The following is a 26908-nucleotide window of genomic DNA, read 5'->3' as shown; positions in this document are numbered from 1 at the left end:
AAACTATTATGTATGACAATTTTAAAAAGTGTAATCAAACAAACCGTTGTTAGACCTCACGGTTTCTGTATATTGGGAAGATATTCACTGAAAAAGAAAATGCCTGTTTTAGTATAAAATGAGAATAAAATCTAATGAAGGTGAATATTTTAATATCGAATTAAAATACGAAGGTCGTCTCCATTGGCTAACCCGTGCCACCCATCCACCGCTCATTTAAAGTCAGAGACTGGGCTCGTATGTCAAAAGAAATAAATTAACAAACAAAACATTTCAGTACGGGTAACTTCGCAAACATGACGTAGCATCGATATCCATCAGTTTCATTCCTGGCAGGAAATTGGCGTCGACTCACAGAGGAAAAAGCACTGCAAATACACACACACACACACACACACACACGATAAGACAACCCACGTTATTCTGTTATTATTAACACTATGTATTTATCTCCTGTTGCATAAATGGCATTATTGCTGTTCATTGTCACAATTAATTCCATCTTTGCTGTTTTCATTTATTATCGCTGTTAGTGTGATGCCTGTAGTGAGCAGATGCCTTTGTGAAAGTGAATGTCAGTGATACAACAATTTGTACAGCTGGGTATTCAACTATATCAAGGGTCTCCCTCTTGATCGAGGCCACCTACAGCAGCGGTGGGAGTGGGATGTGAACCAATGACCTTTGCATTATAAGGCAACATCACAAATTACTACAACAATTCTGTCTCCAAAAGGTTGCTGCAGCCGGGGGCATGGTGGCACAGTGGGTTGGACCAGGTCCTGCTCTCCGGTGGGTTTGGGATTCAAGTCCCGCTTGGGGTGCCTTGCGACGGACTGGCGTCCCGTCCTGGGTGTGTCCCCTCCTCCTCGAGTCTTACATCCTGTGTTGCCGGGTTAGGCTCCGGCTCCCCGCGACCCCGTATGGGACGAGCGGTTCGGATGATGATGTGCGAACGCCTGATGCTCTCACAGCAACCTGCCGGAACTCAGGATCAAACCAGGGACCTTTAGAGCTGCTGTCTAACTCACCCGACTGAGCTATACTAGCTTTACATGGGGGAGAAACGGATGCAGCGACACTTAAAGAAACACAATGCACATACTGAATTTTTAAACGTCTGCAGGAGCCTCCATCTACCGAAAGCTTCTCTCACTTTCAGCCACTTTCCAGTTCCCCTTCAGCTCCCTTCCATTTAGTGCTCTGAAGCTGCCCTCAATGGTTTGCACATCTCCTGGTGTGTATGCAGTGTCGCACTCTCCCTGAACCACAGTGCTCTATTTATTCTGGCTCTCACTGACCCCTCATACTTTTATATGACAGCTAAGGCACATCGCGGACCGTCAGTGTTTATCGGACCGTTGGGAACGACGTGTTTATGAACCGCTATTTATTGCGCCGAACAAACACGGTGAACCGCGGTATCAAACACGAGGACCTGTATCATTTTCTCCTGATAACCTTTTCAAGGACCTTTGCGTGTCTTCTCATCAGTGCCTTCCTGGAAAACACGTCGAGAAACCTGAACTATGAATCAAACCTCTGCCGCTTTCTTTTGTTTAATTATAGTTTGACACCGTAGTTAGCAGATTCTTTATTGGGTTGCTTTCAGTGACCTGCCCTTAATACAGCAGGGTATTCTTACTTGAGCAATTCACGGTAAGTACCACCATCAAGAGTACTACAGCAGTGGCAGGGGTGGGATTCAAACCAAAGACCTTCAGATCCCAAGTCAACATCACTGATTGTTATATTGTTGCCCCCCCCCAAAGTTGGTGCTCCAAACCCCAGGTTGGAACTGGGCACCCCTACTTTTTCAAGCAGACACTCTCCTAATTGAGCCACTTCAGTCCACACTTCCATAAGGCTACCAGGACATTAATAAAAAAAAAAAAACAAAATCACGTATCCTACATTCAGCCATGTACGTTAAATCTGCATCTACAAGAAATCACCAGAATGTTCCGCCTACACAAAGCCTGATTTCAAATGCATCTGCCCTTTCCTCTCGTTTCCTTTTAATGCATATTATGGGCTCATTTATCTTCGATCACAGACAAACCAACATGCCAAAATCTGGGGAAGTTACAGCTATTGGAAAGTTTCTGGAATTTTCCCATAATTGGAAAATTCTGACGCAAAGAGATATACAGCATTTCATTTTTCAAACTCTGAACTGTAAAGTCAAACACATGGACCAGCATGTTTTTTTTTTTCTCCTGAAACAAGTGTGTCTAACCTTTTCCGGGGACCTTTGCGTGCCTTCTCATGCGCGTCTTGCTGGAAAACACATTTAGAATCCTGAACTCATTTGGCAAACAGCTAGTTAGCCTTCGGTGCTCCATGCACCACTCTTATACTCTTAGGGTGTGAAATAAATGTGACTTAAATACAAGTAACCACTGAAAAAAAAAAAAAATCCTTTGTTAGCAGGCACTCCAGGGAAAAAATTCCAAACAATTTAACTTGTTACACCTGTCCCTCATATAATGGGGTTGATACACTGGTTAAAAGATGGTCATTTGACCTACTCAAAACAGAAATTTACCTCTGTCTCATTAGGTGAATTTCTGTTCTTAGTGGGTCAAATTACCATTATTTACTGTGGGAAAAAAAATGATTTCCTTTCAAAAACTGCTACCTAAAATTCATTTTGTGATCAAAATTCATGGCTATTTTAACATGCGATGATATACTTTATCACCAATATATTTTGTAATATCGATATTTCTGACTTATTTCTTAATACAGTATAATACAATTTCAGTTTATTTTTCTGGTCTGCCTTTGCCACTGATTTTTGCAGTTTTATTGACGATTTTATTTTGTGAATATTTACAAGTCCACAGCATCACTGCCTGTGTCTTTCACTCTGTAATGCATGCGGACACTGTGCTAATAGAGGTGCCGTAGAGCGCCATGTGAGAAGATCGTCATCTGATCACAGCTTTTAAAGTTTTGTTTACACTAGTTGTCACTCTTTCTATAGCAGTGTATACGTCAACACCGCGGATTTCGCAAGAAAACTAGGGCAGCTGGTAGTATAGTGGTTAGTGCTGGTGCCCTTAGACCCAAAAGTTGGAGATTTGAGCCTCACCTCTAGCTGTAATATCCTTGAGCAAGGTACTTACCCTAAAAATTACTGAGCTGTATAAATGGGTAAATAATTCCAAGTGTGTTGACATTGTAAGTTGCTTCGGAGAAAGGCATCAGCTAAATGAATAAATGTAAAAACTGACAGCAGTGAGAAACTAAATGCTTTTGGGTTTGAGACGTTGAGTGTATCTCTGTCCAAAAATGTCTGATACAAACAATTGCAAAGGAAGTAAAATGACTGAATACCAAGTAAAAATGTTCTCGCACAAAAGGATAAATGTTCATTATTTACCAATTTCTTTATTTTTTTGTTTTTATTCTGTTTTTGTTTCTGTTGTGTATTTTATTAGTTTTAATACATTTTTGATGTGGCTTTACTATGTAATTACATAATTTCTCCACTAAAAATGACCCAAATCTATAAACGGGTAAATAATTGTAGGTAGCTTAAAACTGTAAGCAGCTCTGGGAAAAAGCATCAGCTAAATGAATAAATGTAAATGTAAAAATACGGGAAGAGCGTATAATGAATAAATACATTATTTTTAGCTTGACAGCCGAGTCGAGGGGGCCTAGCTAAGCGCGATGCACAACATTAGAAAGCTTTTATTCTGTAATTCAACCGCTCACTCATTTTTCTGAACCGCTTGTCCGAGTCAGGGTCGTGGGGGGTCCGGAGCCTATCCCAGAAGCACGGGGCACAAGACCAGTGAAGGGGACACCCTGGAGAGGACGCCAGTCCATTGCAAGGCAGTAATCCAGCTACTGTTATCTACGAATGATGCAAATAGCAGGAACACGCAGCTATGCCACATGTGCCGTTCTGTACAGGATGGAGGAGACTTGTACTGGATGAAGGAAACACAACGTGTTGGAGATGTTTTATTTGCTGGTGAGAAGGTCAGCCTCACACTACTCTCTACGCAACTGGTGACCTTTGTTCGTGTCGCTCCTACCGGCAGTTGTGCTCCTGGGTTCTCGGTTCCGGGCCTCGCGGCCGTGCGCTTGACCGTCCCGACATCACGGACGACGTCCCCCATCGCTCGCCGGGCGACGGGTTATTTTGGGAAGCTGACAAGAAGCGTTCCAGTCGAGACCGTGCCCCTTCAGGACGGCACGGAGGATTTGACTGATATTGCCGAAGGCTGGAGACGACGGCTGACGAGAAGATAATGCAAGACCCTTCTTCCCGAGCTCAAATTCCTACACTTTTTCATTTTCTTCATTCCATGCTGTCACTCCAGTATATATTCTCTTCCACCACATCACATTTGGGATGCGCAGCCGATGCATATGTAAGGTTCCAGCACGTCTTATTAGGTATCCACACTAAGAGCATCTGTGCATCGATAAGTGCTAAATTTAGCCATTAAGGAACCTGGAGGGGTGTGTGACCTGGAGGATGTAGGTTTGAATCCCAGGAAAGGCACAACTGTGATACCAATGATTGTGGTGCTGGGCCTAGAACTGCTCCAGTGTGAAATAACTGTAAGTGAATGGAGAAAACTCTCCTTTGGGCATTTGCTCAATAACAGTATGGGATCGCATGTACATATGGAGGTGATAGCAGTCATTTGTGTATGTATTTATAGATTTGTTGTTATTAACCACTTGTCTTGGTCAGGGTCGTGGGGGTCTAGAGCCTATCCTGGAGGTTCTGGATGCAAAGCTGAGGGGGGTAAACACTAGATGGTATTTTTATATATAATTTTTTTCTTCTTTCTTTTTATTTTTTCCCACACCTGGAGCATGAGGTGAAGTTACATAAGGTCTCAATAATTATTGCAATAAAGCAAAAGACCTCATGCACAATCTTTTTTTTTATTAAAGTTCAAAAAAATTACACATCATGACTACCTGCATATTGACCAAAGGTGGTGAAGTCTGTCTCAGCTGTCCAGTGTCCAGAGCAGGTGTTCCTCTTCCGGGTCGTTCCGTCAAACAGCAGCTTCACTAACAAAATGCATCGCAAAATCGAGTTGAACGGCGGAATATGACATTTAGAAACTTCTGGACATCAATGGACAATTATTCAGCCCAATTTCGCAACAGATGCATGTTCAGTAAATACTAGAAAATAATTTAGGGAAGGAATATGAGCGTTGATTAAGGTGTCTGCAAAGTTTCCAGACAGTTTCCAGAATGTTCCGCCCAACGTTCCTCAAGTCATTTAATGTTCATGAGAAGCTCCTTACCATGTTTTAATGTGCCACGCGCAGCAAAATTTACCGGCGGTTGCCGAGCATCTGTCCCTACAATCAACAAAAAATTTATACCTCGAGTTACATCACTGGGCGTCGGAGTTGTTCTAAACCCTAAATAATAAATCATCAAAGTATGTTTCAGACCAGTGCTGCTCAAATGAATCATTAAATGTGAAGTAGCTTCTGCTCACTTAGCCTCAGCTCATCCTGCTCAGAATTTAAAGATTTATAACAGTAAAATGTGTTTTCATCTAGTTTTTGGGAAATGGAAAGCAATATTATGCAGGAGCGTTTTTTTTTTTTCCTAATTAATGAATAAATACCTTATTAATGAGAGTACTGGTCCGAAGACTGAGTCGACGGAGGGGTAAATGAAGGTTCAGGCGCTAAGGCCTCGGATCGAGCACTTTACTTGTCCTCGGCAATGAGCGATGAAAGCGTCGCTGTCTCTCTCACTCCCTCAGCCCGAACATCACCGATTGCTTCATATTGCTAAAGAAATGAAAAAAGTGACACGTAATTTCATGCGTCACGTTGAAGGATGAATGTGAGCGCATTGTGCCGAAAAGGGAAACAGAGGAAATTTGGGTGAAGTCACACCCCAAAGTGGTACAACTTTGATGGCAAGAAGATTAGGCATCACACACACACACACACACACACACACACACACACACACACTTTCTCCCCAAAAGCAGCAGGGCAATTTAACAGAATTAGGCTGCTGTAGGGGCTCGGGATCGAAAGGAGGGATTTGTAAGCTTGAGGGCACCATGCCCCCACAAAGAGAAGGCTGTCCTCACTAATCCAACAGGTGGTGTGGGGACAATAGGGGGTGCAGTGATTAGAGCCACCACCTTCAGGCTCAAAAGACCCAGGTTTGAATGTAAATCCCACCTCCTGCTGTACTGCCCTTAATCAAGGTACTAACCCCTGAAAAGATATGGTAAAAATTACCCTACTGTATAGATAAGCAAAAGAGTCTAAGTAGCTTAACACTTTATGTTCCTTTGGGTGAAGTGTGAGATAATTTATAAAAATGGGCAAATGCAACACCAGTGGAATTCCAGGTCCCGGCCGCACTGTACACACGTACTCATTGCAGGTTGACCTGCTTCTTGAACGGCCATCGAAGGGCATTGGGGAGGTGAGGAACAGACAGTAGGAGCTGCTCCAGGCAGAAAAACGGCGACACTGTAGGCACCGTTTAAACATTAAAGACACTTATTCATGCATTTCATGGTCTGGAGCCAAACCCTTCAGGAACCCAGAGAAGATCCATCAAGATGAGCACACAGATGCATCTTATTGCCCACGAACATAAGATCTTGACCTTATAAAGGGAACATGGGAGAACACATGACTCCTGCAACAACGCTTCTGCTCATTTATATTCAGATTACACCACATGTTAATGGTAGCGATTCAGCCACAGGTAGATAGTACGAACACTATACGTTACTTTATTTCAGCAGACACTTTTCTCCAAAGCGACTTCCAATGAACTCTATGTAGTGTTATCAGCTCACACACCAAGGTGACTTACATTGCTAGATACACTACTTACACTGAGTCACTCATCCATACATCAGTGGAACACACACACACACTCTCTCTGTCACTCACACACTATCGGTGAACCTGAACAGCATGGCTTTGGACTGTGGGAGGAAACCAGAGCACCCAGAGGAAACCCACACAGACACGGGGAGAACATACAAGCTCCAACCAGACCGAGCAGGGATTAAACCCATAGCCTCCCACATCACTCAGGCATGGTGAGACAGCAGCAATAATCACTGTGCCACCATACCACTTTGGCTAAAGTGTCCAATACATTTAGACACTTTTTAAAATGTAACACCAATGGACTTCCGGGTCCCGGCTGCACTGTATACAGATAATCATCGCAGGTTGACCTGCTTCTTGAACGGTCATTGCGGTTAATTCTTACCATGATTTCATCGCCGATCAACAATCCGAGACCTGGTTGCTATGGTAAGCAAAGCCATCGCATGTGGGACAACCCCTTGAAAGCACTATTGCAAAATCAGGAGCAACTCTTATTGTATGACTCAGGGAGGCCACAGGAGGGCCTGGATCCACATACACTGCAGAAAATAATTTAGGGTGTTACGTTTTCAAATCCGAATGTGACACGACCGAGGACAGATGGGATTATGGGTACATCGCTGCCTTATAAACTTCCAGCTCTGCTCAACTCATTAGCGTTTGTGTACAACGATATACAAGTGGCATTTCAGGAACACCGTTTGGCACAAGCTGCTTTGTCACTATGAGTATTGTTATTTCCCTCACCAAAATTGCAATTAGCCTGTCTGTGTAAGGAAATCTGAAGGTGCTATTTATCTAACTCAAGAGGAAGAACCTGTTATTTCGTTTTATTTATTTATTTTAATTTCTAGAGCATGCTCCTTTTCTGGACTCGCCCCCTAGTGGTGAACACGTGGTACTACTGCACAACAACACCTGTTCAGTACCTGTCACCCCTAAATGAAGGCTCAGTCATTTCATTATTGCTTCACTGATGCTTTCATCCAGGAATAATGGGGACAGCAGGTGGCACGATGGTTAGTGCGGCTGCCTTGTACTCAAAAAACCCATGTTTGAATCTCACCTCCTGTTGCGGTACCCTAAATCAAGGTACTTACCCTGATTTTTACTGCCAGTAAAAATTATGCTTCTCTGTCAATGCATAAATCTGCCTTGGAGATGAGTGGCAGCTGAATGGAAATGTGTAATTCAAGGTACCATGCTCAAAGGTACCACAGAAGTAGTAAGGATTGGGGCTTGATCCAACAACCTTCACATTACAAGGCTATAGCCTAGAAGATCAGGTGCAGCCACTGTGGGCATGGGGCAGCATGTCCTTCAATACATAAAACACAGAAATCAAATGTTAATTTAATGAATTTATCACTAATACTGTCAACGGAGAAAGAAAAAGACATTTGCTTTTTATTATTCGTGTAACATATTTTAAACACGGAGCCCATATGCTTTATATTTTCAGTTTACAACATATTTCATATTCAGAGAAATGGATTTCAGGCTGTTGGGGGCCCTTTGTTACATTATGAATGTAATTCCAACAAGTTCACGAGATGATTGATTAGAAGACGGCTGCCTCCTCACCTTGAGCTCGGAATTTATGAACCCCGCCTAGGAGAAGGTCTGTTCTGCGCCGTACACACAGGCACCGCTGCCGAAAGTCCTTTTCCCTCATGTTATATTTACGTTCATTAATTCATCCGAAAATTTTCTCCAAAGCGCCTTACAGAGTTAATCTACCAAGTTATTTACCTATTTATAAAAAAGCAGGGTAATTTTCACAGCGCCCGTTAAGGGTTAGTATCTTGGTCAAGGGTGCTGTAGCAGGAGGTGGGACTCAAACCCGGGTCTTCGGCATCCGAGGTTGGAAGCCCTAACCACTGCGCCCCCTGCTGCCCCATTAGTTACACCCCTGTACCGCCTTCCCTGGGCGTCATTTTAGTGTTTTACCTGTAACCCAACACCTCGATTGACCTTTCCGACTGACAGCCAAGAAGCTCATGTTTGATTCTTCCTATCAAAGAGGTAAAAGATAATATGCGTGACCTTTAATTTAAAAACTTTATTCAAGGAGATGCTATCGAGCCTCCACCTCAACTTTACACTGACAGTGTGATTTTCCCCCTTATCTGCTCTGATAACAGAAACTTCCTCCTTATCGGTTCTGTCGTGTCGGAGCAAGCCCCGAGGAGGAGCACACCCATCCGCAGCGCTCGCTTCTTCATCACTGATGCTGCTCTTTTCTTCATCCTTTGTGTGGATTTTCCACGGACTTTGCATCTCACGCAGAATTTGTCTGATTGTGATTTTTTTTTTTTTTTTGCGGATTCTCAACCACGGCCACAAGTTTGTCCCTTCCTTATTTGCATTGTAACAACTGACGCATTGGATTTTCTACATTTTCCTTATTGTTTCATTATTTATTCCACAGCAAACAGTTGCAGTTCAGTACCAATCAGAAGCAAAAACTACTTGAAAGACAGTTAAGAAAATTAAAAATGTTCCATTGAGGGAAGAGGGGCAGAACAGCAGCACAGCGGGTAGTGCTAGTGGCACACACACTCGTCTTAGGACATGAGTTTAAATCCAGCTCAGTTCGTTCTGAGTTTGCATCTTCCCCTTGTGTTCACATGTTTCCTCCAGGCACTCTGGTTTCCTCCCACAACCCAAAGACTTGTTTCAGTTAGACTGTTCACGCCAACTTGGCATTTTTCTGTGTGTGTGTGACTGCCCTCTGATGGACTGGTGCACCATCCAGGATGTGCCCTCCCTCATTCCCTATGCTTATGTGATAGACCCTTGACCTCCAGGACCCAGCACTGTACAAGTAGTTATTAATACTGAACAGATTGCTATTAAATTGAGGGAAATACTGTATGAAAGGCAAGTTTTATACCCACACACACACACATTGGCTGAAGCTACTTGTCCTAAGCGGGGTCATGGCGAACCGGAGCCTAACCCGGCAACACAGGGCGTAAGGCTGGAGGGGGAGGGGACACACCCATGACGGGACGCCAGTCCATCACAAGGCACCCCAAGCAGGACTCAAACCCCAGACCCACCGGAGAGCAGGATCCGGCCAAACCCGTCGCACCACCACACCCCCAAGTTTTATACCTTTATTGCTATATGACTTCACATTAATTTGACCTGCAAGGTCACATCCTTCTCCAGGTTCCTGGTCCAGCAGGTCCACATAGTCAAACGAAGAAGCCTGCGGATGAAGAAATCAAAGAAGGCAAATTCAGCACACAGAAAAGAATTCTGGATATCTTTTCTACACTAACCTTTAGAGCAGATGACCAGGTCATTATTTCATAGGGCTTACCTTGTTCTTCATTGATCAGTTTTTGATCCCCCCCAATCACCGCAATTTTGTCACGTAAACACCGGGGCTGAGCTATTACCATGTTGTTACTAGGAACGGGCCCGTGACAGCGTCTGACCCGAGGCGAGGCATGCCCTCGAGTCGGTGATGTAAACGTGGGGCGGACATCAAGCCGTAGCCCGGGGCGATCTCAACCCCTCATTTGCATAGTTATTTCACTTCCCGGGTGTTGATGCTGAGCCTAAAATGCCGGCGATACAATAGCAGGTGCATAACTGCACGGCAGACAATAACATTACCTGCCAGTCAAGGTCGCCAATGCAGATGATTAATCCAGCACTTGATGAATATGTAGATTGGGGGTGGCCAAGTTAATAATATTCTACATCAGTGATATATTGGAAAAATGACCTTCTCCTAAGGAGGTACATTGGCCATATTTGCGCACTAAAAAGAGGGAAAAACACACACACAGCCGCCGGGAAAAAACCCTGGAGAAAAAAAGGAAGTCCTCAACTTGGCCCGCATGGTTTTCTCACACGCCATCATAACGCCGGCTTACACCGCACTTTAAGACTCCGTGAAATGAACCTCGCGCGAAATCCCAAGCTGCTCGTTTCCTTGTTTGATAAGAACAAAGATCACCTTGGAGACTGGAGCACGTCCGCAGACAAACATATGTTTAACATATGAGGGCTCGTGTTGCACGTATGCGTCCGTGACACGCCGACATTGCGAGCGCGATTTCATTCGGTAAACAGTATTAAGAAATGTTTTCTGATTAAATTCACCCAGGCTCAGCCGGCAAATATTTTAACAGAAAGGTAAGCAAACCTTTTATTTATCGCAGATTTTTGTCAGATTAAATGCAGCAAACACACACACACACACACACACACACAAATACTAGCATTCAGTTCGCTCGTAGAGCTCTGGGTGCTGTGTAAGGTCTCCCCCCTCACCCCCCCAGGCCAACCTTGAGAAGCAAAACCAATAAGCAGAAAAACACGAGCATTCCAGAATTTTTATTTGTCTTTATTTGTTTACCTGTCAGTTATTCCAGTGTAAATTGGATTTCTCCCTCCTACAGCTAATCACAGATGCCAGATACAGTAAACCAGAAGGTCCAGTGCACCATTTAATTATTTTTAATGAAATTTCCTGCTACAATTTAAGGGTACATTTGAATTCTTAAATGAGCGCTGGGTTTGTAAAAGTCCGACGTATGACGGCATTCACATGTCTCCAGCATCAAGGCATCTCTAAAGGGGCTTTACATTTATTTATTTAGCTGATGCACTTCTGCAAAGTCGCTTACAGTTATTCAGCCAGTCGTACAGCAGAGTAATTTTACTATTTTTATTGTAAGTGCCTCGCTCCAGGTTGCTACAGTAGGACTGGGATATGAACCAGGACCCTACGGCTGTAAGGCGCTATTGAATTTATGAATGTCTTTGCTTATGCGTTATATGCGGTCGGTCGGTGACGCGCTTCATCGGACGATGAAACCCCCCCCCCCGCCACCATCGCGAACAACCCTTTTAGGACGATACACACTTCATCCCTTTCGACTCCTTGTTTCTCTTCGTCACCCTCGACTCGAGAGCCTCGGAACGTGCAGCACCGCTAAATCGCCGCATTATTTGTCACCCTGGTTTTACTTTTTCCGACGGGGGGAGAAAGATGTGGGAACATTAGGGGCTCCTTCCATGCGAGTTAAACCGCACCAGTCGGGGCCCACGGGGGAAAATACAGCATCTTTTAAAAAGGAACTGCTGAGACAGACAGCCCGCTCACCCCTGGGATATTAATCCCATCTCTCCGCAGTGGCTCCTGTAGTACCGACCATTTCCGAATCTGCAAGTCATAAATACTGGCAGCACGGTATCCGTTTAAATATAACTTGCTACGCTTGCACCCCGGATTTCTGCAGAGCAGACACTTAAAGGTAAGGTTCAGACAAGGCTACATATATCATACAATCAAGTGATGGGAACTGCGACAATGCGCATTGAAATTCAGGCCCGACGGCCCCCCCAAGTAGAGGAGAAGGGCCTGTTCTACACCTGATGCCAACAATATGGGGGGGGGGGGGGGGTTAAAAAAAAATAAACAGCAGTTAACACACTAATCCAATTAACTAGCTATTGGAATGCAGCAGGTATCGTTTTTTTAAATGGCCCTTCGAGTGAAACGTATGGCCTTTCTTTGGAATAGTACAAATGATATTTTGTATTATGTAAAACGTGATATGTATACAAAAAAAAAAAAAAAGCCTGATTAAACTCCTGCTGATGTTACATGAAGGAAAGTCAGAAAAATTCTGACCGATCGCAAGGAAAGACATCTTTCTTTGCCATCGATCGAAATTTTTCCGATTTTTCCCCACGCGTTTCCATTCACAATGTAGCGCTGCCACCCGCTGGCTGAGGAGGGGGAAAAACATGCAGTCAATTCAGCAGAAGACCCATGGGCCATCTCAATATTTACTTAGATGCATCTGCTCGGAAGGCCTCGTTATCACAATGTACAATTTATCATAGAAATGGGAGAAATTAAACGCAAAATTCCTGACTCATCATCTGCAAAAATATTGCACTGCTAGAAAGCCTGGAAGAAGATCCTTCACTGCCAAAACAAGAGCAGCTTCATATAGGAATAAGTCTACAATATGCAAAGAGACGGAGATACATCTATTCACTTATAGACAAAGATATGCATTTAAAAAGCATCGGCCGCAATGACAAACTCAAATTAAATGTCAGGAAGATGATCTAACGCAGTCATCACCATGGCTGTCAAACGTTTTCAAACCAGCATTCTGCTGACTCAGAAGAATTCAGGTTCACATGAGTCCCTTGGAATTAATGTGCAGCTGACCTCAAGTTGAACCAAGTAACCAGTCCTGAACCCAGCATAGTACCACAACTGGGATCTGCAGCTTGTTCAGAACTGCAGCCTCACTTTTACCACTTAATAATTTACCCACCCCCTGCTTAATTGGTTAATTGATATCAACTCATTCTGTGTTTTCCCACTGTGAGGGGATTAAAATTAAAATTTCTTATAGGAAAAAAATCTGTTAATAGATCAAAAATGCACCACCCAAAATAAACGAAAAACCCGAAATGGAGAGTATTTTTTATACCTGACAGTTTCACACCATTTAGCATTACAAACATTTAAAGTTACCCGATTCTCATTCAATCATTTACATTTATTTAACAGATGCAACTTCCAATGAAGTAGTGTTATCATCACACACCTTATTCACCGAGGTGACTTACACTGCTGGATACACTACTTACACTGGATCACTCATCCATACATCAGAGGAACACACTCTGTCACTCACACACCGTGGGTTAACCTGAACAGCATGTCTTTGGACTGTGAGAGGAAACCAGAGCACCCAGAAAAAAACCCAGGCAGACAGGAGGGAGAACATGCAAACTCCACATAGGCTGAGGAGGGGTCGAACCCACGTCCTCTCGCACCACCCAGGCACTGTGGGACAGCAATGTTGTGCCGCCGTGCCACCCGTGAGAATAAGACTTTATTTTGTTATTAAAGCTTTTTGTATGACTGGAATGCATGCTATCAAATCTCCCATTTCAGTTGTGATATTACATTAATTCATGGCTGAAAATTTCATTAAGATAGGATACTGTTCTCCTGAGTAGCCTCTCACTGAGCATTACTAAGTTTCTCTGCATAGTTACTTTATTGTGCCCTGGACTTTTCTTAACCGTTTCCATGAGCATTTATTCCATGTTTATTTAGCTGAATGATAAGGTAACCACCTATGTGGGGTTGAGGGCAAACGTGTGGTTGTACTGCATGTTGTGCCTTTTTAATGATTGTGCTAAAGACACATATGGACATGAATTGACAGTATAACAGAAACACAAGCAGAAGAGAAAGATATTTTTACAAGCCATTGTAGCAATTTTTCATTGTGCAAGACCCTTTTATTTGAGGGATGAATATAGAGACATCCCTTAATTTATTTCTACTTATTAGGTACAGCAACTTTAAACTATATTAAAATTACATCTAAAAATCACTGAAAATAAAATCTTTGTCTCCACACAACTCCTGTTGATTGTTGACCAATTCATTCTAAATCAAACGTTCATCCACCAGGAAGGAGGTATTAATTAATTAATTACTGAATGACTCTAATGAGCAGGACTAGCATTTGCATCTTGTATCATGATTTGTAGTTAGATTTCTCTCTAACTAGTATTTTTATATTTACAGCATTTATTATTATATTGTAATATCTTCTTGCACTTTACTCCACACCAGAACTGCATACTGATCGGCGCTGAACTGTCCTTTACTGTGCCTGTTGTCCTGTTTGGGAAATACTGTACTGTGATTCACTGTTTGCACGCATCTTGAACACATGCACTTTATGTAGTCTGTGTAGGTAACTGTGTGTTGTTTTTTTATGTAGCACTATGGTCCTGGAGGAACGTTGCTTCGTTTCACTGTATATTGTACCAGCAGTGACTATAATGCCACTCAGACTCTACTTTGAATCCAATCAGAAAAAAAATGCCCTGATTCCGTGTTGAGTGTTTCTGAGGTCACAGTCTTAGTCTGTTCAAGTCATAGTTCAAAAGGTTGGCAGCGTCCGACCAGGCAGCATGTTGAGCTCCATCCATCTCTGATGCCACTGCGTTTCCTGTACTTAAAGTGTGGTTGGCACCACCAATGGTGGCGGGACACTCCGGACATTTCCGGCTCTCCATAGCCCCCCCACAGTCCCCGATTGCATAGACGTGGCCATTGGGGCACTTGTACCAGTGGCCTTTAGGCAGTTGCATGGCCTGGACGATCATCACCCTCTCCTCACTGGTAATGCCCAGCCCTCCTGGCAGCTTCTTCTCTAGGCATTTCAGTTCCTCCTTCACCCACATCTCATCCTTTTGAGTGAACGGAGAGGTTCCTTCCAGAATTTTCCTTAGATCCTGTACTTTTGTTTTTAAAGTAGCATCTTCTAACTTGTACATGGCCCTGTCACAGCATATATTGAGTTTGGCCAGGTAGATGAGCCTCTGGGCTTCATCCTGCAAGTCAGAGATCTGTTGCTCCAAAAATCTCTGGTTAGGGTGTTCCAGCCACCCCAGGAACTCCTCAAGACGCAAAGCAAAGACTTCCCAGTGCACACTGGATTTGTTTTTCACCATTGGCTTGATGACCTTATCAAATCTATCCAGGAAAGCCATCTCATTCTCAAGCATCCACAGGTTCTGCAAGTTCAGATCACCCTCTGTGAGCCGTTTTGCCAAGTCGCCATATTTCCTCAGATCATAGAGAGACACTACAGCCATTTTTTGCCGACGGTCCAGAAGGGCCTTCCTCTCGTTCCCAAGAGCCTCTGGACAACCATTGAGCACTGCCTTCACCTTCTCGATTTCAGCGAGGCAGCGGTTGATGTGAGCACCATAGCGGAGATTCCTGCGGATGGGAGTACGACACTTGGGGCACTCTTTAAGGCGAATGGCGAGCTGGTCCTGGTCATCCACAGCCTCCTCATCCTGATTCATGTATTTGTCCAAAGCAGTTGATTCAAAGATGTGTCCACAATCTTCCAGCTCAATAAAGCGGGCCAGGGGGTCATCCTCCATGCCAAAGAATATTTCTGTTACCTCATCGTGGTTGCAAATGCGGCACTTTTCAGGGCATGTGTCACCGCAGAGCCCGATGCAGGGGTGTCCGCAATCAAGAATCTCGCTGCAGGGCTGGTTGCACGGTGGCCGGTCACAGGGCTCATGGCACAGCTTGGTGCAGCGCTGATGAGGGCACTGCCAAGCACAGGGCTCCGCACAGGGCGCACAGGGTTTGCCACAGGGCTTCGGACAGACACTGTGCACACAGCGGTTTTGGCACGGGATCTGACAGGGGGGGCACTTATCCGTGCAGGGCTCCAGGCACAGGTGTGAGCAAACAAGGGGCCGGCGGCAGGGCTTCGAACAGGCCTGGTGGATACGGCCTTGATGGCACTTGTGGCAGGTCCCGAGGCAGGGGTGACCACACTTCAGTATCACGCGGCACGGCACTTTACATGCCGGTGGCCTCACACCCGGCCCAGATCGGTGGCAAGACACCTCCTGGCAATGCCCACAGTCCAGCTCCACTGTGATCTGTACCATGCAGTGCGTGGTGCAGGGCTCACCACATACCGAGACACATGGGTGCCCACACCTTAACTTCTTCTTGCAGGGCTCCTGGCAAATGAAATCGCTTGGGTCTTGGTGGCAGGGTACCATCTGTTCATGCTGGCAGGATGGGATGACTTTCTGCACCAGCACAGGGCAGTCAGGGCACTCCTGGTAGCACCGGGCAGGGCAGCGGTGGCCCAGCTTACACAGCACCTTGGGGCAAGGCTTCATACACTCAAAATTCTTGTGCTCGGGATCATATGGGTGGCATACACGGGTGCACACATGGCCGCAGGGCAGGCGGAAGTCACACGCTCGGCGACAACCCCCCTCAGGCGCTTGCTTGAAGTCCTCAGCACAAGAGACCAGGCTGCGTGTCTCCGGATGGTTCTGGCAGCAGAGCGTCAGGTGATGGCCCATCTGGCCGTGTTCCCGCAACGTGTGCAAGATGCTGCTCCACAGGTGGACTCGGCCCAACATGCTCATGTTCCCGATGCAGTACAGACCCTTCTTGGCCCGGGACAAGGCAACACAGACACGATTCGCAATCTGCAGGAATCCCACACGCCCTTCCGGGTTGCTGCGCACCAGTGACAGCAAGACAATGTCATTCTCTTCCCCTTGGTACTTGTCTACCACATGAACCTTGACCCCAGCAAACCGTGAGGCTGGAAGCATTCTGCGCAGGCAGTGCAGCTGCCCAGTGTACGTCGTGAGGATGGTGATCTGTGACGGTTTGTAGTCTTGATACAGGAGGTACTGACATAGGGCTACCACAAACTGGGCTTCGTGGCGATTCTGGTGGCTGCGTCCATCTTGGATCTCCTCCTCGGGAAATTCATGCTCCACAAAGAACAAGTTTGAGAGAATCCCCTGCAAGGGAATATTTAATTGCGTTAAATCCCATTTACGGCATTCCACCAACTTTATAAGAGAATTTAACTCTGCTTTGCACTTACATACTTTTTTTATCTAATAATCTCTCTCAGCAATGCGATCAAACAGAAAGTTCACACGGAGAATGTCATAAGCTGTTAGGCAAAGAGAAACAGACCTTGATGTTGTCATACTCCAGAACAGACGGGTGGTTCTCCAGCTCCGTGTAGATGTGAGGAGTCAGCAGGCGTGCTATTTCTGGCCGCATGCGGTGCTGTGAACACAAAGTAACCAAGAGATTTACCGTCATATTTATGAATACCAAAGAAAACTACGAGTCACTGAGCGACTCCCAGTAATATAAATGCGTGTGGGAAGACATGTGGGCCACAGGGAATGACACTTGAGATTATGAGGAACCAAAGACTACAAGGTGACAGATCACAGGTCACGCACTGACCTGGTAGTTGAGTCGGACGTAGGGGAAGTCAAGCTTGACCAGCCTCTCGAAGAGCGACACCTCCAGGTTGAAATTCTTGGCCAGCTCGTACACGGTGGCACTGGGTCGCAACTATGGATACGCAAGGTCAAAAGTCAAAGTGAACATGAATCTGGGAGAGCACACCTGAAAAATCTGAAATGCATTGTGTTTTTTTGGAAACAAGAAGCAAACAGACTAAAGTTCTTAAGTAGCCGTTAAGAGGCGTTTAAACCAACCACTTGACAGCACAGTAGTCAATCGGTATAGGTTTTTTATAACTTGTTAAAATTTCTGAAAGCTGTACTTATCTGACTGTTCCGTCAGAACAAGGGCCTAGAATGGAGCTTATGTTTATGAGTGACAAAAACAGGAAGCGATGTGCAAAGCAAACAGGGACTGCAGCAGAGAAGCACTGATAGGGTTCATTGCTCTATATAACCAGTAAGAAGAGGTCCATCAGAGGCTGACCAAGATGCCCTGGAACAGGAAGTGACCCATTTTGCCCCACCTGCTGATGGTCCCCGATGAGGATGAGGTGCTGACATGCTCTGCTCAGGGTGGTGATGATGTGGGCCTCCAGCACCTCGGCCGCCTCCTCCACAATCACCAGCCTTGGGCGCACCTCCTGCAGGGCCCGCCGGTACTTGGCTGCCCCGGTGGTGGTCATGCCAATGACACGAGCTTCCTGCAGCACACACAGGTCCTGACGCATTCGGATCTCAGCCAGGCGCTCGGCTGCGTCCTGGTAGACCTTCTCCGACTGCAGAGCCCGGGTGCGCATGTCTGTCCGGTAGCGCATCACCCACAGCCTGCAACCACGACAAACACCACAACCCTCTCATATACCTATCGGCTCATTCCAGCATGTTCTGACTACAGATCTCCCTATCTATGAGTAAAAATCTGTTGAGGGCTTGCATTACAGTACATCTAAGGATGCAGACTTGTAGTCTAAAAGGGACCCTGCCGCAGTACCCGGCCAGGTAAACTTGTATAAGCAGCTTTGGATAAAGGTAGCAGATACAAGCATTAATAATAAAAAAAATTAATAAAGAGAAACTCAACTGGACCTCAAAACTCATCACTCTTTGAATCTATGATGTAATAGCATGTTGTAGGAAGTCCATGCCATGAATTTAGTTTTGCTCCTATATGTTATAGGTTCACTATATTGTTATATGACTGGACAGTCAGCTGTGCCATTACGGCCAGTGCTGAAATCAGCAGGTTACCTGTAGAGTTTCCAGCGCTCCTGCAGACTGAGAGTCCACACGTCATAGATGCTCGCCTCCTCCTCCTCGCTCAAGGCCGTGGTCTTTGCCAGCTCCTTGCGTATCCTCTGCTTCAGCTTACGCTTCTGATCACGCTGCATCTACGTAAAGATGCCACATGGAAAGGATGTTCAGGTGGTTGGAGGGGCTGTCAGATCCATCAATGCTAAGCAAAAGTGACCTAACTTAGGCAGAAAGAAAGCAATTAAGGACTTAAATTTGTGACCAAACTGTCAGCTCAAGGCCTTCGCCAAGACACGTAAACCTGAACTGCTTCTATAAAAAAATTTGAGCTGTGTAAACACGTGAAGTTTTAAGTTCTGTGACACTCTGGATTTAAGCATCTGCAAAACAAGTACTAAATCATGGTCAGAGAGCTTCGCAGGGGATTTGACCTCGTGGGGAATCACTACCTGCCAGTCATCTTGGTTTTGGACAGGTTCATCTTTGTTGTCCAGGTTCAGCGTGAGCATCACTTTGGCCAGCTCCTTCACTGCCAGGTCTGTTTTCTTCTTCTTCTTCTTTTGGAGGACTTTTTCATGCAACTCTGAGTCTTCAATGATTCGCTCATTCTGGATTAGTGTTGCTTCCTCCTCCACATCCACCAGCTCTTCTTCCTCCTGCAGTTGTTCCTCCTCCTCGTCCTCCTCTGTTATATTAAATACATGTTGGCTTTGCACCAAACATCTATTGGAATTAAGGCCACAAAGTTTCACCTTGGTCTCATCAGATCATACAAAATTTCCCCATTTGGCTTCTGGAGGTAGAATGTGTCTTCTTAAAAAAAATCAATGCTCTTTTTCAAATCCACTTACTTCATTTATTACATTTACAGGCAGATTTGTCTTAATCAAATTATTGTAACTACTTACCAGCATACTAGCCTTTTCTGTGTAATTAACTAAGAAGATGTTTAATTTACACTCCATTTAATCTGGTGAGATCAAGCTGTGACTTCTCTGTTTTAAGTTAAGATGTTCCCTACCAGCATCGATGACACCTGGCTGTGGAGCCCTTTGCTGAAAAGCTGAGGAACCCAAGCCTAGCCACTCCAAGATCATGGATGTCTTCTTCCCGTAGGTCTGAAAGCCATCTGACATCTGCATGGTCAAACACACAAAGACGCTAAGTTTCCCATGTTACACGATTCCTTAAAGATAACAAGTGAGTCGTTCTTAGGTCTATGTAGGCCAGGAAGCTATAAGTCCATTCATATTTCCCAATTTCGTTTACAAGATTTACACAACATACAGTCATATCATAAAACCTTTTGTCACAGAACTCTAAAATCAAGCTGAAATAGGATTCTGGAGAAGAATAGTGGAGAAGTGAAATATAATTTGAGATTTTCACCAACTTCCATTTTGAAGGACTACTGATCGAAATCCACTGTGAATCATGCCTTACAGGACTGTTGTTCAAGCTCTCCCAGTGGTCTTCAGAGATGAACTTTTCTAGGAACTCCTCACGGAGGATTCCACGAAGGCTGCACTCAAGCTGGCTGGCCTGCTCCAGGATGCGTTGCTCCGCCTGTGCTAGACCTGTGCTGATCTTTGGAAGGAATGATGTGAAACAAGGCTTCAGTAATTAAAGTTTTGAAAGTGGTGATGTGTCTTCAGGGTTTCTTGATACCCCTTGCTTCTCTCTTCATGGAAAGCTTTGGAAATGTCACTAGCAGTGCTAACAGCAGTCAAAGTGAACAAAGGTCTCTTCAAAAGACATTAATGAAGACAAGTTAACTAAAGCTAGAGGGAATGGAAAGGTTGCAGCAGGGTCAGCTGTTAAACGGTGTCCTTGGGGACTCACTTCAAAGTGGGCACGGCGCAGGTGGGCAGGGAGGCTGCGTCGGAAGTTCGGGCCTCCAGTGAGTTCTCTAAGAGTGAACTGCTTCAGGACCTCACTGTTGCTGCGCCCGCCAACCCTCACAATGCCTTCCTTCAGGAATCCATGGATCCCTGTGCCAAAGTAATTTGCCAGATTAAATCAAAGTCTTCCATCTCACGACTACAGACAGCAACAAAGTTAAAATACATACTAATAAACTCAAAATTATGTCAGTCCTACAATTAAACTCATTTATATCAAGTGAAACACATCAAAATGTGTTGATTTTTTATAGTTTCTTGTATAGAAGAAGGTACTGTTGAAATGTCCTGTCTGCAGAAAGCCCACCTTCCAGGAACTGGTCTAGAGCATGGTTGGTGTAGCAGACCACCAGCACAGGTGGGGTGGCCACATCCATCTTCCAAACATGAGAATTTGTCAGGAGAGCCTGGGCAATCTTCAGGCCAACATGTGTCTTACCTGTAAAACAGGTAGACTTTGAGGGATGTTACTCCAGACAATAAGACTTGTGTTAGACTTCAGACTGTGATTAGTCCCGAAAAATCCTGCATATACAAAACTGAAATACTCTGTTAATAATTATAATTCTATCAATTTGCTTCAGGAACTAAAGTTTGTTCCATAAACACAAAAAATTACAACAGCTGACAGTACAGTTAGCTGTACTGATCACCAAAGAATGTTCTTTTTATCACCAAAAGGGGTGGAGGAGTTGGATGTAGTACCTGTGCCTGGTGGCCCCTGTATGATAGCAAGCTCCTTGGTGAGCGCCAGCTTGAGGGCCCTCATCTGTGACTCATCCAGTCCCAGCTGCTCCATGCTGGGCCAGGCTCCCTGGTCCAGGACACTGAAGGGCTTCATGCTCTTCTCAAACCCTTTAGCCGCAATGGCTTTCAAGACAAACTCCTCCCCCATTGTGAGGTAGGCAGGAGATCGGATCTCTTTGTTGCATTCCACTATGTACCTGACAAGAAAAATCTCTTTTAATTTGAGTAATATTTTCATATGCAAATTACTCAACAGATCTTACTTATGCTCTTCTAACGTGTTTCACAATAAGTTTTTTATTGGAACGGTTGTTTACTTTAAAAACACATAGGCTCACAACAGTGGAAACAAGAAATCAATACACAGAAATAAAATGACAGAAGTGAGGAAGGTGATAATGATATTATGATGTAACTTTTGAACAGCATGTACCTTTGGAAGGGCAGGTTTTCTGCCTCTTCCTCCTGTAGGCCCTCTAGGACGTGGCGATAAGCTTCGAAGTATGCTGTAGTTTCCACCATGAGGAAGGAGTCAGACACCTGCAGCTCAGCTAGGGCGGGCCGGCTGTCTTGAGAGAAGCTGAGCTGAACCAGCCCTTTCTGCAGGTCCTCCGGGGACCGATCAGACACCGTGGCAAATAGCAGGGTCTCAAAGTTGTCCCGAGATAGGCAGACCAGAGAGCCATACAGCAGCCGTTTGGAGTTCTGCCAGCGAACAAACTGAAAACAGAGGCAGGACTTGTTGAGATAACCATGTGTCACTATTTCAGCAAAACTACAGAACAACAAATCCAACTCCTTACCTTTAATGGACGAGAGTCAAACTGAACTTTGTAGGCAATTCCTGTTGGAGTGCACAGAGGTACGATGATGCGAGTATCCAGGTACATCCTAATCTCATCAAAGCGTCGGGCCTTCGTGGGTGCCAGTCCTTGACGCTCGTCTTGGTAACTCTGTAACAGCTGCCTGATGCCGTCACGCAGAGGACGGACAAAGTCTTCCCGCAGCAGGCGGAAGTGGGTGTCCAGATAGATTTCGCTGCTGAGGTAGCTGCGGGTGGTGATGTTGGGCCGCAGGAATGGTTTTTCATTTTGATGGATCTCCTCCGGTGATGGGTAGATGGTGATGGTCCGGAAATGTCCCTCTCCTGGTGGTGCAGCATCCTCATTGGCAAGGAAAGTGTAGTTGTCTGACCTCAGAGTACCATCCCTTGCCTTTTCTTTCAGGTGATTTATCAAGCCATCTACCTTCTCCAGGTTCTCCTCAATGTTGTTGGGTATTGTTACACCGGAGGCTCGCAACTCGTTGATGGTCGGCTTCAGGAGCGCCACAAGCATGGAGATAACTTGGACAGAACTTGCTGGGAAGATCCTGACTACATCTGACAGAAGGCTGATTATGTTCTCCAAGTGCTGGGGGTACTGTGCCCTGCGGGCCGGGATACTGTCCGACATCATACCCGCGATATAGTGAGGGAGTATTGTCCGAATGAAAGTGGAGTCCTTAATTACTCCAGCTAAGTGCTGCACGATTCGCCGATCAATTCTGGAACTAATGGCTTTGCTCAGAACCTGACAGAGCAGTTGCACTAGGATGTGACCCATTGTTTTCTCATCCAGCAGAGCCTGCAGCCCTGGACTAGATGACAGAGTGATGGCCACTTCCGACGCATCTTTCCCCAACAGCTCTTCCAGGGCTTTGGGTCCCAGTCTCCGGACCTCAGGTTTTTCACCCCTGGGTAGTGCTCTTCCATTCCCACTACCCTGGTCTCCAACTCTACCTCCACCCCTGCCCGCAGCCCCTGCCCCACCTCTGGCCCCACCCCTGTGTCCTGCCCCACCCCTTGCCCCACCTCTGGCTCTGGCTCCACCTCTAGCCCCACCCATGTTCTCTCTTTCCATCCCCGGGCCTTCTTCTCTGTCTCTGTGGTCTTGCAAGTTCTCGCCTCTTCTATCATTGTGCTGACCTCTCCAGATTCTTCCTCTGAAGTCCCCTCTGCCTCTGCCTCTAACTGCAGGATGTCTCCAGTTATTTTCTCTGGGACCATCTTCAGCACCTTTAGGAACACAAAGATGGAAATAATGGAAGTGGGAGCTGGAACCTTAAAAGTACAGGCTTATCAATACAGTCGCAGTACTCCTGTCATGTCTGGATGGGCCTCACCTCTCCTCTGTCCATCATCTGCTCTACCTGCACCCCTCAGTCCTCCACGTCTGTTCATGTCTCAATGAGCTGATGGAAAACCTGTATGAAGATAATGGATAAATGAAACAAAATGTGGCACTTTGGTGCTTCAAATGAGTAATAAAGGAAAATGATGGATTAAAGTGCTCTCAGATAAGGGTTTTATTCCAAGTTAAAGACGAGCAAGAAACTGCAGATTTGCATTACTAATAGGATATTATTCATAGGAAAGCACAATTCCTAATGCAAAGATTAAGAACAACCCACTTTGACTGGAGTGACAAATTTGGAAAATATCTTGCTAGCAAACTAAAGAAGCAGAAAGAAAAAATAGTAATCCCAATAAATGACACTATGCACCTGTCAGAATTTAAATTGAGTATCCCATCTGAAATAAAAATTTAAATTTCCCATCATGCCCAACAAACAACACTCAGGTTTTACTGAGTAATGCTGAGGAGCTCTGCGAAGGGTGTGAAACCTGTAGGACAGTTCCTCAGTTTTCAGAAATTTAACAATCAATGTTAATGTGCATGATGGGGCTGCAAATAGTCCAGTACACTCTGAGAATATTTATACATTACTGTTTAGTTGCTTAATTCTAGTTCTACTGTCATTGTTACTCATTTGTAGAGCTGGAGGTTCTTGGCTTCAGGGCACCACAACATCTGAATGTCGATGTACCAACTGGCAAAGCCAACAATCGACAATCTACTTTTTTCATTGCAAATTATGGATTTTTCAGAATATAAAATACAGCTGGGGTTACATAGAATGGTCATGGACACAGTGGAGGTCTACCACTGGACAGCCACCTAGGATTTTTAAGAAGCTTATTTTGATTTAACGTTACCCAATACTTTAGATGTTTACTCAAGGACTTTTACTTCAAAAATTATACTTGACCATTGTTTCTGACTACTTTACCCACCTCTTTATATATTTACCTTTTCTGTGAAGCTAAATTCAATTTCCCACATGACATGTTCCATAAAGTTTGTTTTTTTTTTTTTTTATTTTATTTTATTTTATTTTAAATCCTGGTAAAAATGCAAAGTTACATCTGCAGAACGACTGGCAATGTCAAGACCTTCAATACAATTTTTACTCATGGAAAATCTATGTACCTATAAAAAGCACTCACCCTCCATTTCATGCATGTTTTTACAACATTAAATGAATTTAATCTGGCTTTTGACAGTGATAAACAGATAAATATTTAATTTTAAAGAAAAAAAGAAAGAATTAAACCTTTATTGTTAGTGATTAAGTATATCAAATAATGTGAAAGTCAAAATTTATTCTTTTAATGTGAAAGGGATGACAAAAAAGTGTAAAATCTATTGTATTTTCTTATTATCATATTACAGAATTATACACAGTACATATCAAAAAATCTGGAAAACACCGTGTAACTGGGTGGAAACTTTCTACATCCACACACTTTCTCTCAAGACACTGAAGCAGATTTTTTGTATAGTCGAAAAAGTACATTTATGATAAAAACGATATCAGTCCAATAGAACAGATAAAGCAACGCCGGAATTTGTAACTTTGTACGCTTTAAAGCCCCCCGTCGGCCTTACTTGTTGTGCTTGGGCGGCGCTGTTATTGGTTGCCATGGCAACGACACGAGAGATTTCAGCTTCTTTGCGTTTAGTCGCGGAAGATTCGCAAGACAACCACTATTAATTAATAGGTGTCATATTTTTTATGTTAGATTTTTTGTGTAAATATTATATTACATTATATTATATTATTTATGTTATCTCAACAGTCAGTTTGTGAAAACGTTATTAATGTATCACCTACAGGCTACACACCCTGCAACAGTGCAAAATATTGAACCCTGTTTTTACAAATGATGAAATGACTTAACCGGCAGGAGAGAGTGCGAACACGGCTTTACCGTGTTTATGTTTACGGTGTTTACGCGCGCGCAAACGCAGCGAGGTGAGTTTCGGTTTCGCTTTCGTTTCAGTGGAAGTCAGATGAGTGTCACACAACATCGGGCCTAAAAGTCCCGAAGGGGAGTGACATCGGCGTCAGCCCGGATACCGAACGCTTCTAATACATGCGTGTTTGTTCTCGTTAACTGTGGTTTTACCGCGCCACCGCAGTATAAATACTATTTTTATGTTTACAAACAGATCGAGGAAGCGCCGTGTCCGACATTCTTTCTGGCCATGAAAGACCATTATTAAATGTAATCATATCGATAACCAAACAAAACCCCAGCTTTTGAGCCAACCGTTTGCCGACATTGACATCTGATAAAGTCGCAGTTGCGTGGATCAAGTGAAAACGATAACCATACACACCGTGTGTCCCACCTGTGCGCGTGTGTCCGTGTGTTTCCGGTCTTCTTCTTCTTCTGCGTTCTGACAACCGTCCGAGAGCAAGCGCTGCTCACTCAGCTCTCCTCCTCCTCGCAGGTCCAGGTACGAACAGAACCGCCACGTTACAGTGAGGAAGTGATAGTACGTGGTGTAATAATAATAATAATAAAATTAATCAAAAGTGTGAACCGTGTATTACTAGTGTCGTGTGGTTCAGGTGAGCTGTGTATTCAGGTGTACTCCTCTTCTCCGGCAGCTCCTCCTCCAGTTCTGACGAAATGAGAGCAAAGGAGCCTTCGTGTCTATATATACAGACACGCGGGGAAGGGCCGGACCGCCAGGTTTCGGTTTTCGCTTTCCTTTCCGCAGAAGCGCGCAAACTGCTCGCTTATGCTCTATGGCATAATAATAATAATAATAATAATAATAATAATAATAATAATAAATTTTATTCTATGTGGAATATAATAAGAATGTTAATAATACGTTATTTGTAATTTATGTATATTATTAATACACACCTAGCCAAAAAAAATCTTCATTCAAACGGTAACTGTTTAATTTAATGTGGATACTTTTACACATGCCCTCCTCTTATTATCATCACTCATTTTAAAGCAGCTTCTTAAAGCGTTTTACCATGAAGAAATATACAGGTAACAAGTCAAAAGCCAGCTACAGTAACTCATAGCATTTAAAAAGGTACAATATATGAATATCAGAACACAGCCATATTTAAAAACCCACTTGTCCATGCGGAGTTGCGGTG

General features: G+C 44.4%; 1 protein-coding gene across 3 annotated transcripts; it reads right to left on the bottom strand.

Annotated features, from left to right (window-relative positions):
- Window positions 1-13725: 13725 nt before the first annotated feature.
- znfx1 (zinc finger, NFX1-type containing 1) lies at window positions 13726-26405 on the bottom strand. 3 transcript variants are annotated; one of them, XM_029248931.1, is made up of 16 exons: window positions 26339-26405; window positions 26134-26228; window positions 23780-23860; window positions 22420-23672; window positions 22050-22336; window positions 21575-21813; window positions 21177-21308; window positions 20811-20959; window positions 20412-20555; window positions 19990-20104; window positions 19418-19653; window positions 18966-19105; window positions 18242-18542; window positions 17713-17823; window positions 17431-17526; window positions 13726-17249 (listed from the first exon to the last, which is right to left on the bottom strand). In XM_029248931.1, the coding sequence occupies exons 3-16, from the start codon at window positions 23835-23837 to the stop codon at window positions 14799-14801; spliced, it is 5712 nt and encodes a 1903-aa protein (XP_029104764.1). In that variant the 5' UTR covers window positions 23838-23860; window positions 26134-26228; window positions 26339-26405; the 3' UTR covers window positions 13726-14798. The 3 variants fall into 3 exon arrangements, with proteins under 3 accessions (XP_029104764.1, XP_029104763.1, XP_018611244.2); XM_029248930.1 differs by having other exon boundaries at window positions 26122-26393; XM_018755728.2 differs by having other exon boundaries at window positions 26134-26393.
- Between the last annotated feature and the right edge of the window lie 503 nt (window positions 26406-26908).

Source organism: Scleropages formosus, chromosome 24 (genome assembly GCF_900964775.1).
Source record: "Scleropages formosus chromosome 24, fSclFor1.1, whole genome shotgun sequence".
NCBI classification, from domain to species: domain Eukaryota; kingdom Metazoa; phylum Chordata; class Actinopteri; order Osteoglossiformes; family Osteoglossidae; genus Scleropages; species Scleropages formosus.
The sequence above is the reverse complement of the archived record's forward strand: the minus strand, read 5'-3'. Positions and strand labels throughout refer to the sequence as shown.

What these genes read in the sequence shown, in the direction of transcription:
- znfx1 (XM_029248931.1), bottom strand. Translation starts at nt 23,837, where the DNA reads ATGAACAGACGTGGAGGACTGAGGGGTGCAGGTAGAGCAGATGATGGA. An exon ending in TCTAGACCAGTTCCTGGAAG is followed by an intron (nt 20,960 to 21,176) that starts GTGGGCTTTCTG and finishes ACTTTGGCACAG; the next exon opens with GGATCCATGGATTCCTGAAG. An exon ending in ACGTCCGACTCAACTACCAG is followed by an intron (nt 17,527 to 17,712) that starts GTCAGTGCGTGA and finishes TTGTGTTCACAG; the next exon opens with CACCGCATGCGGCCAGAAAT.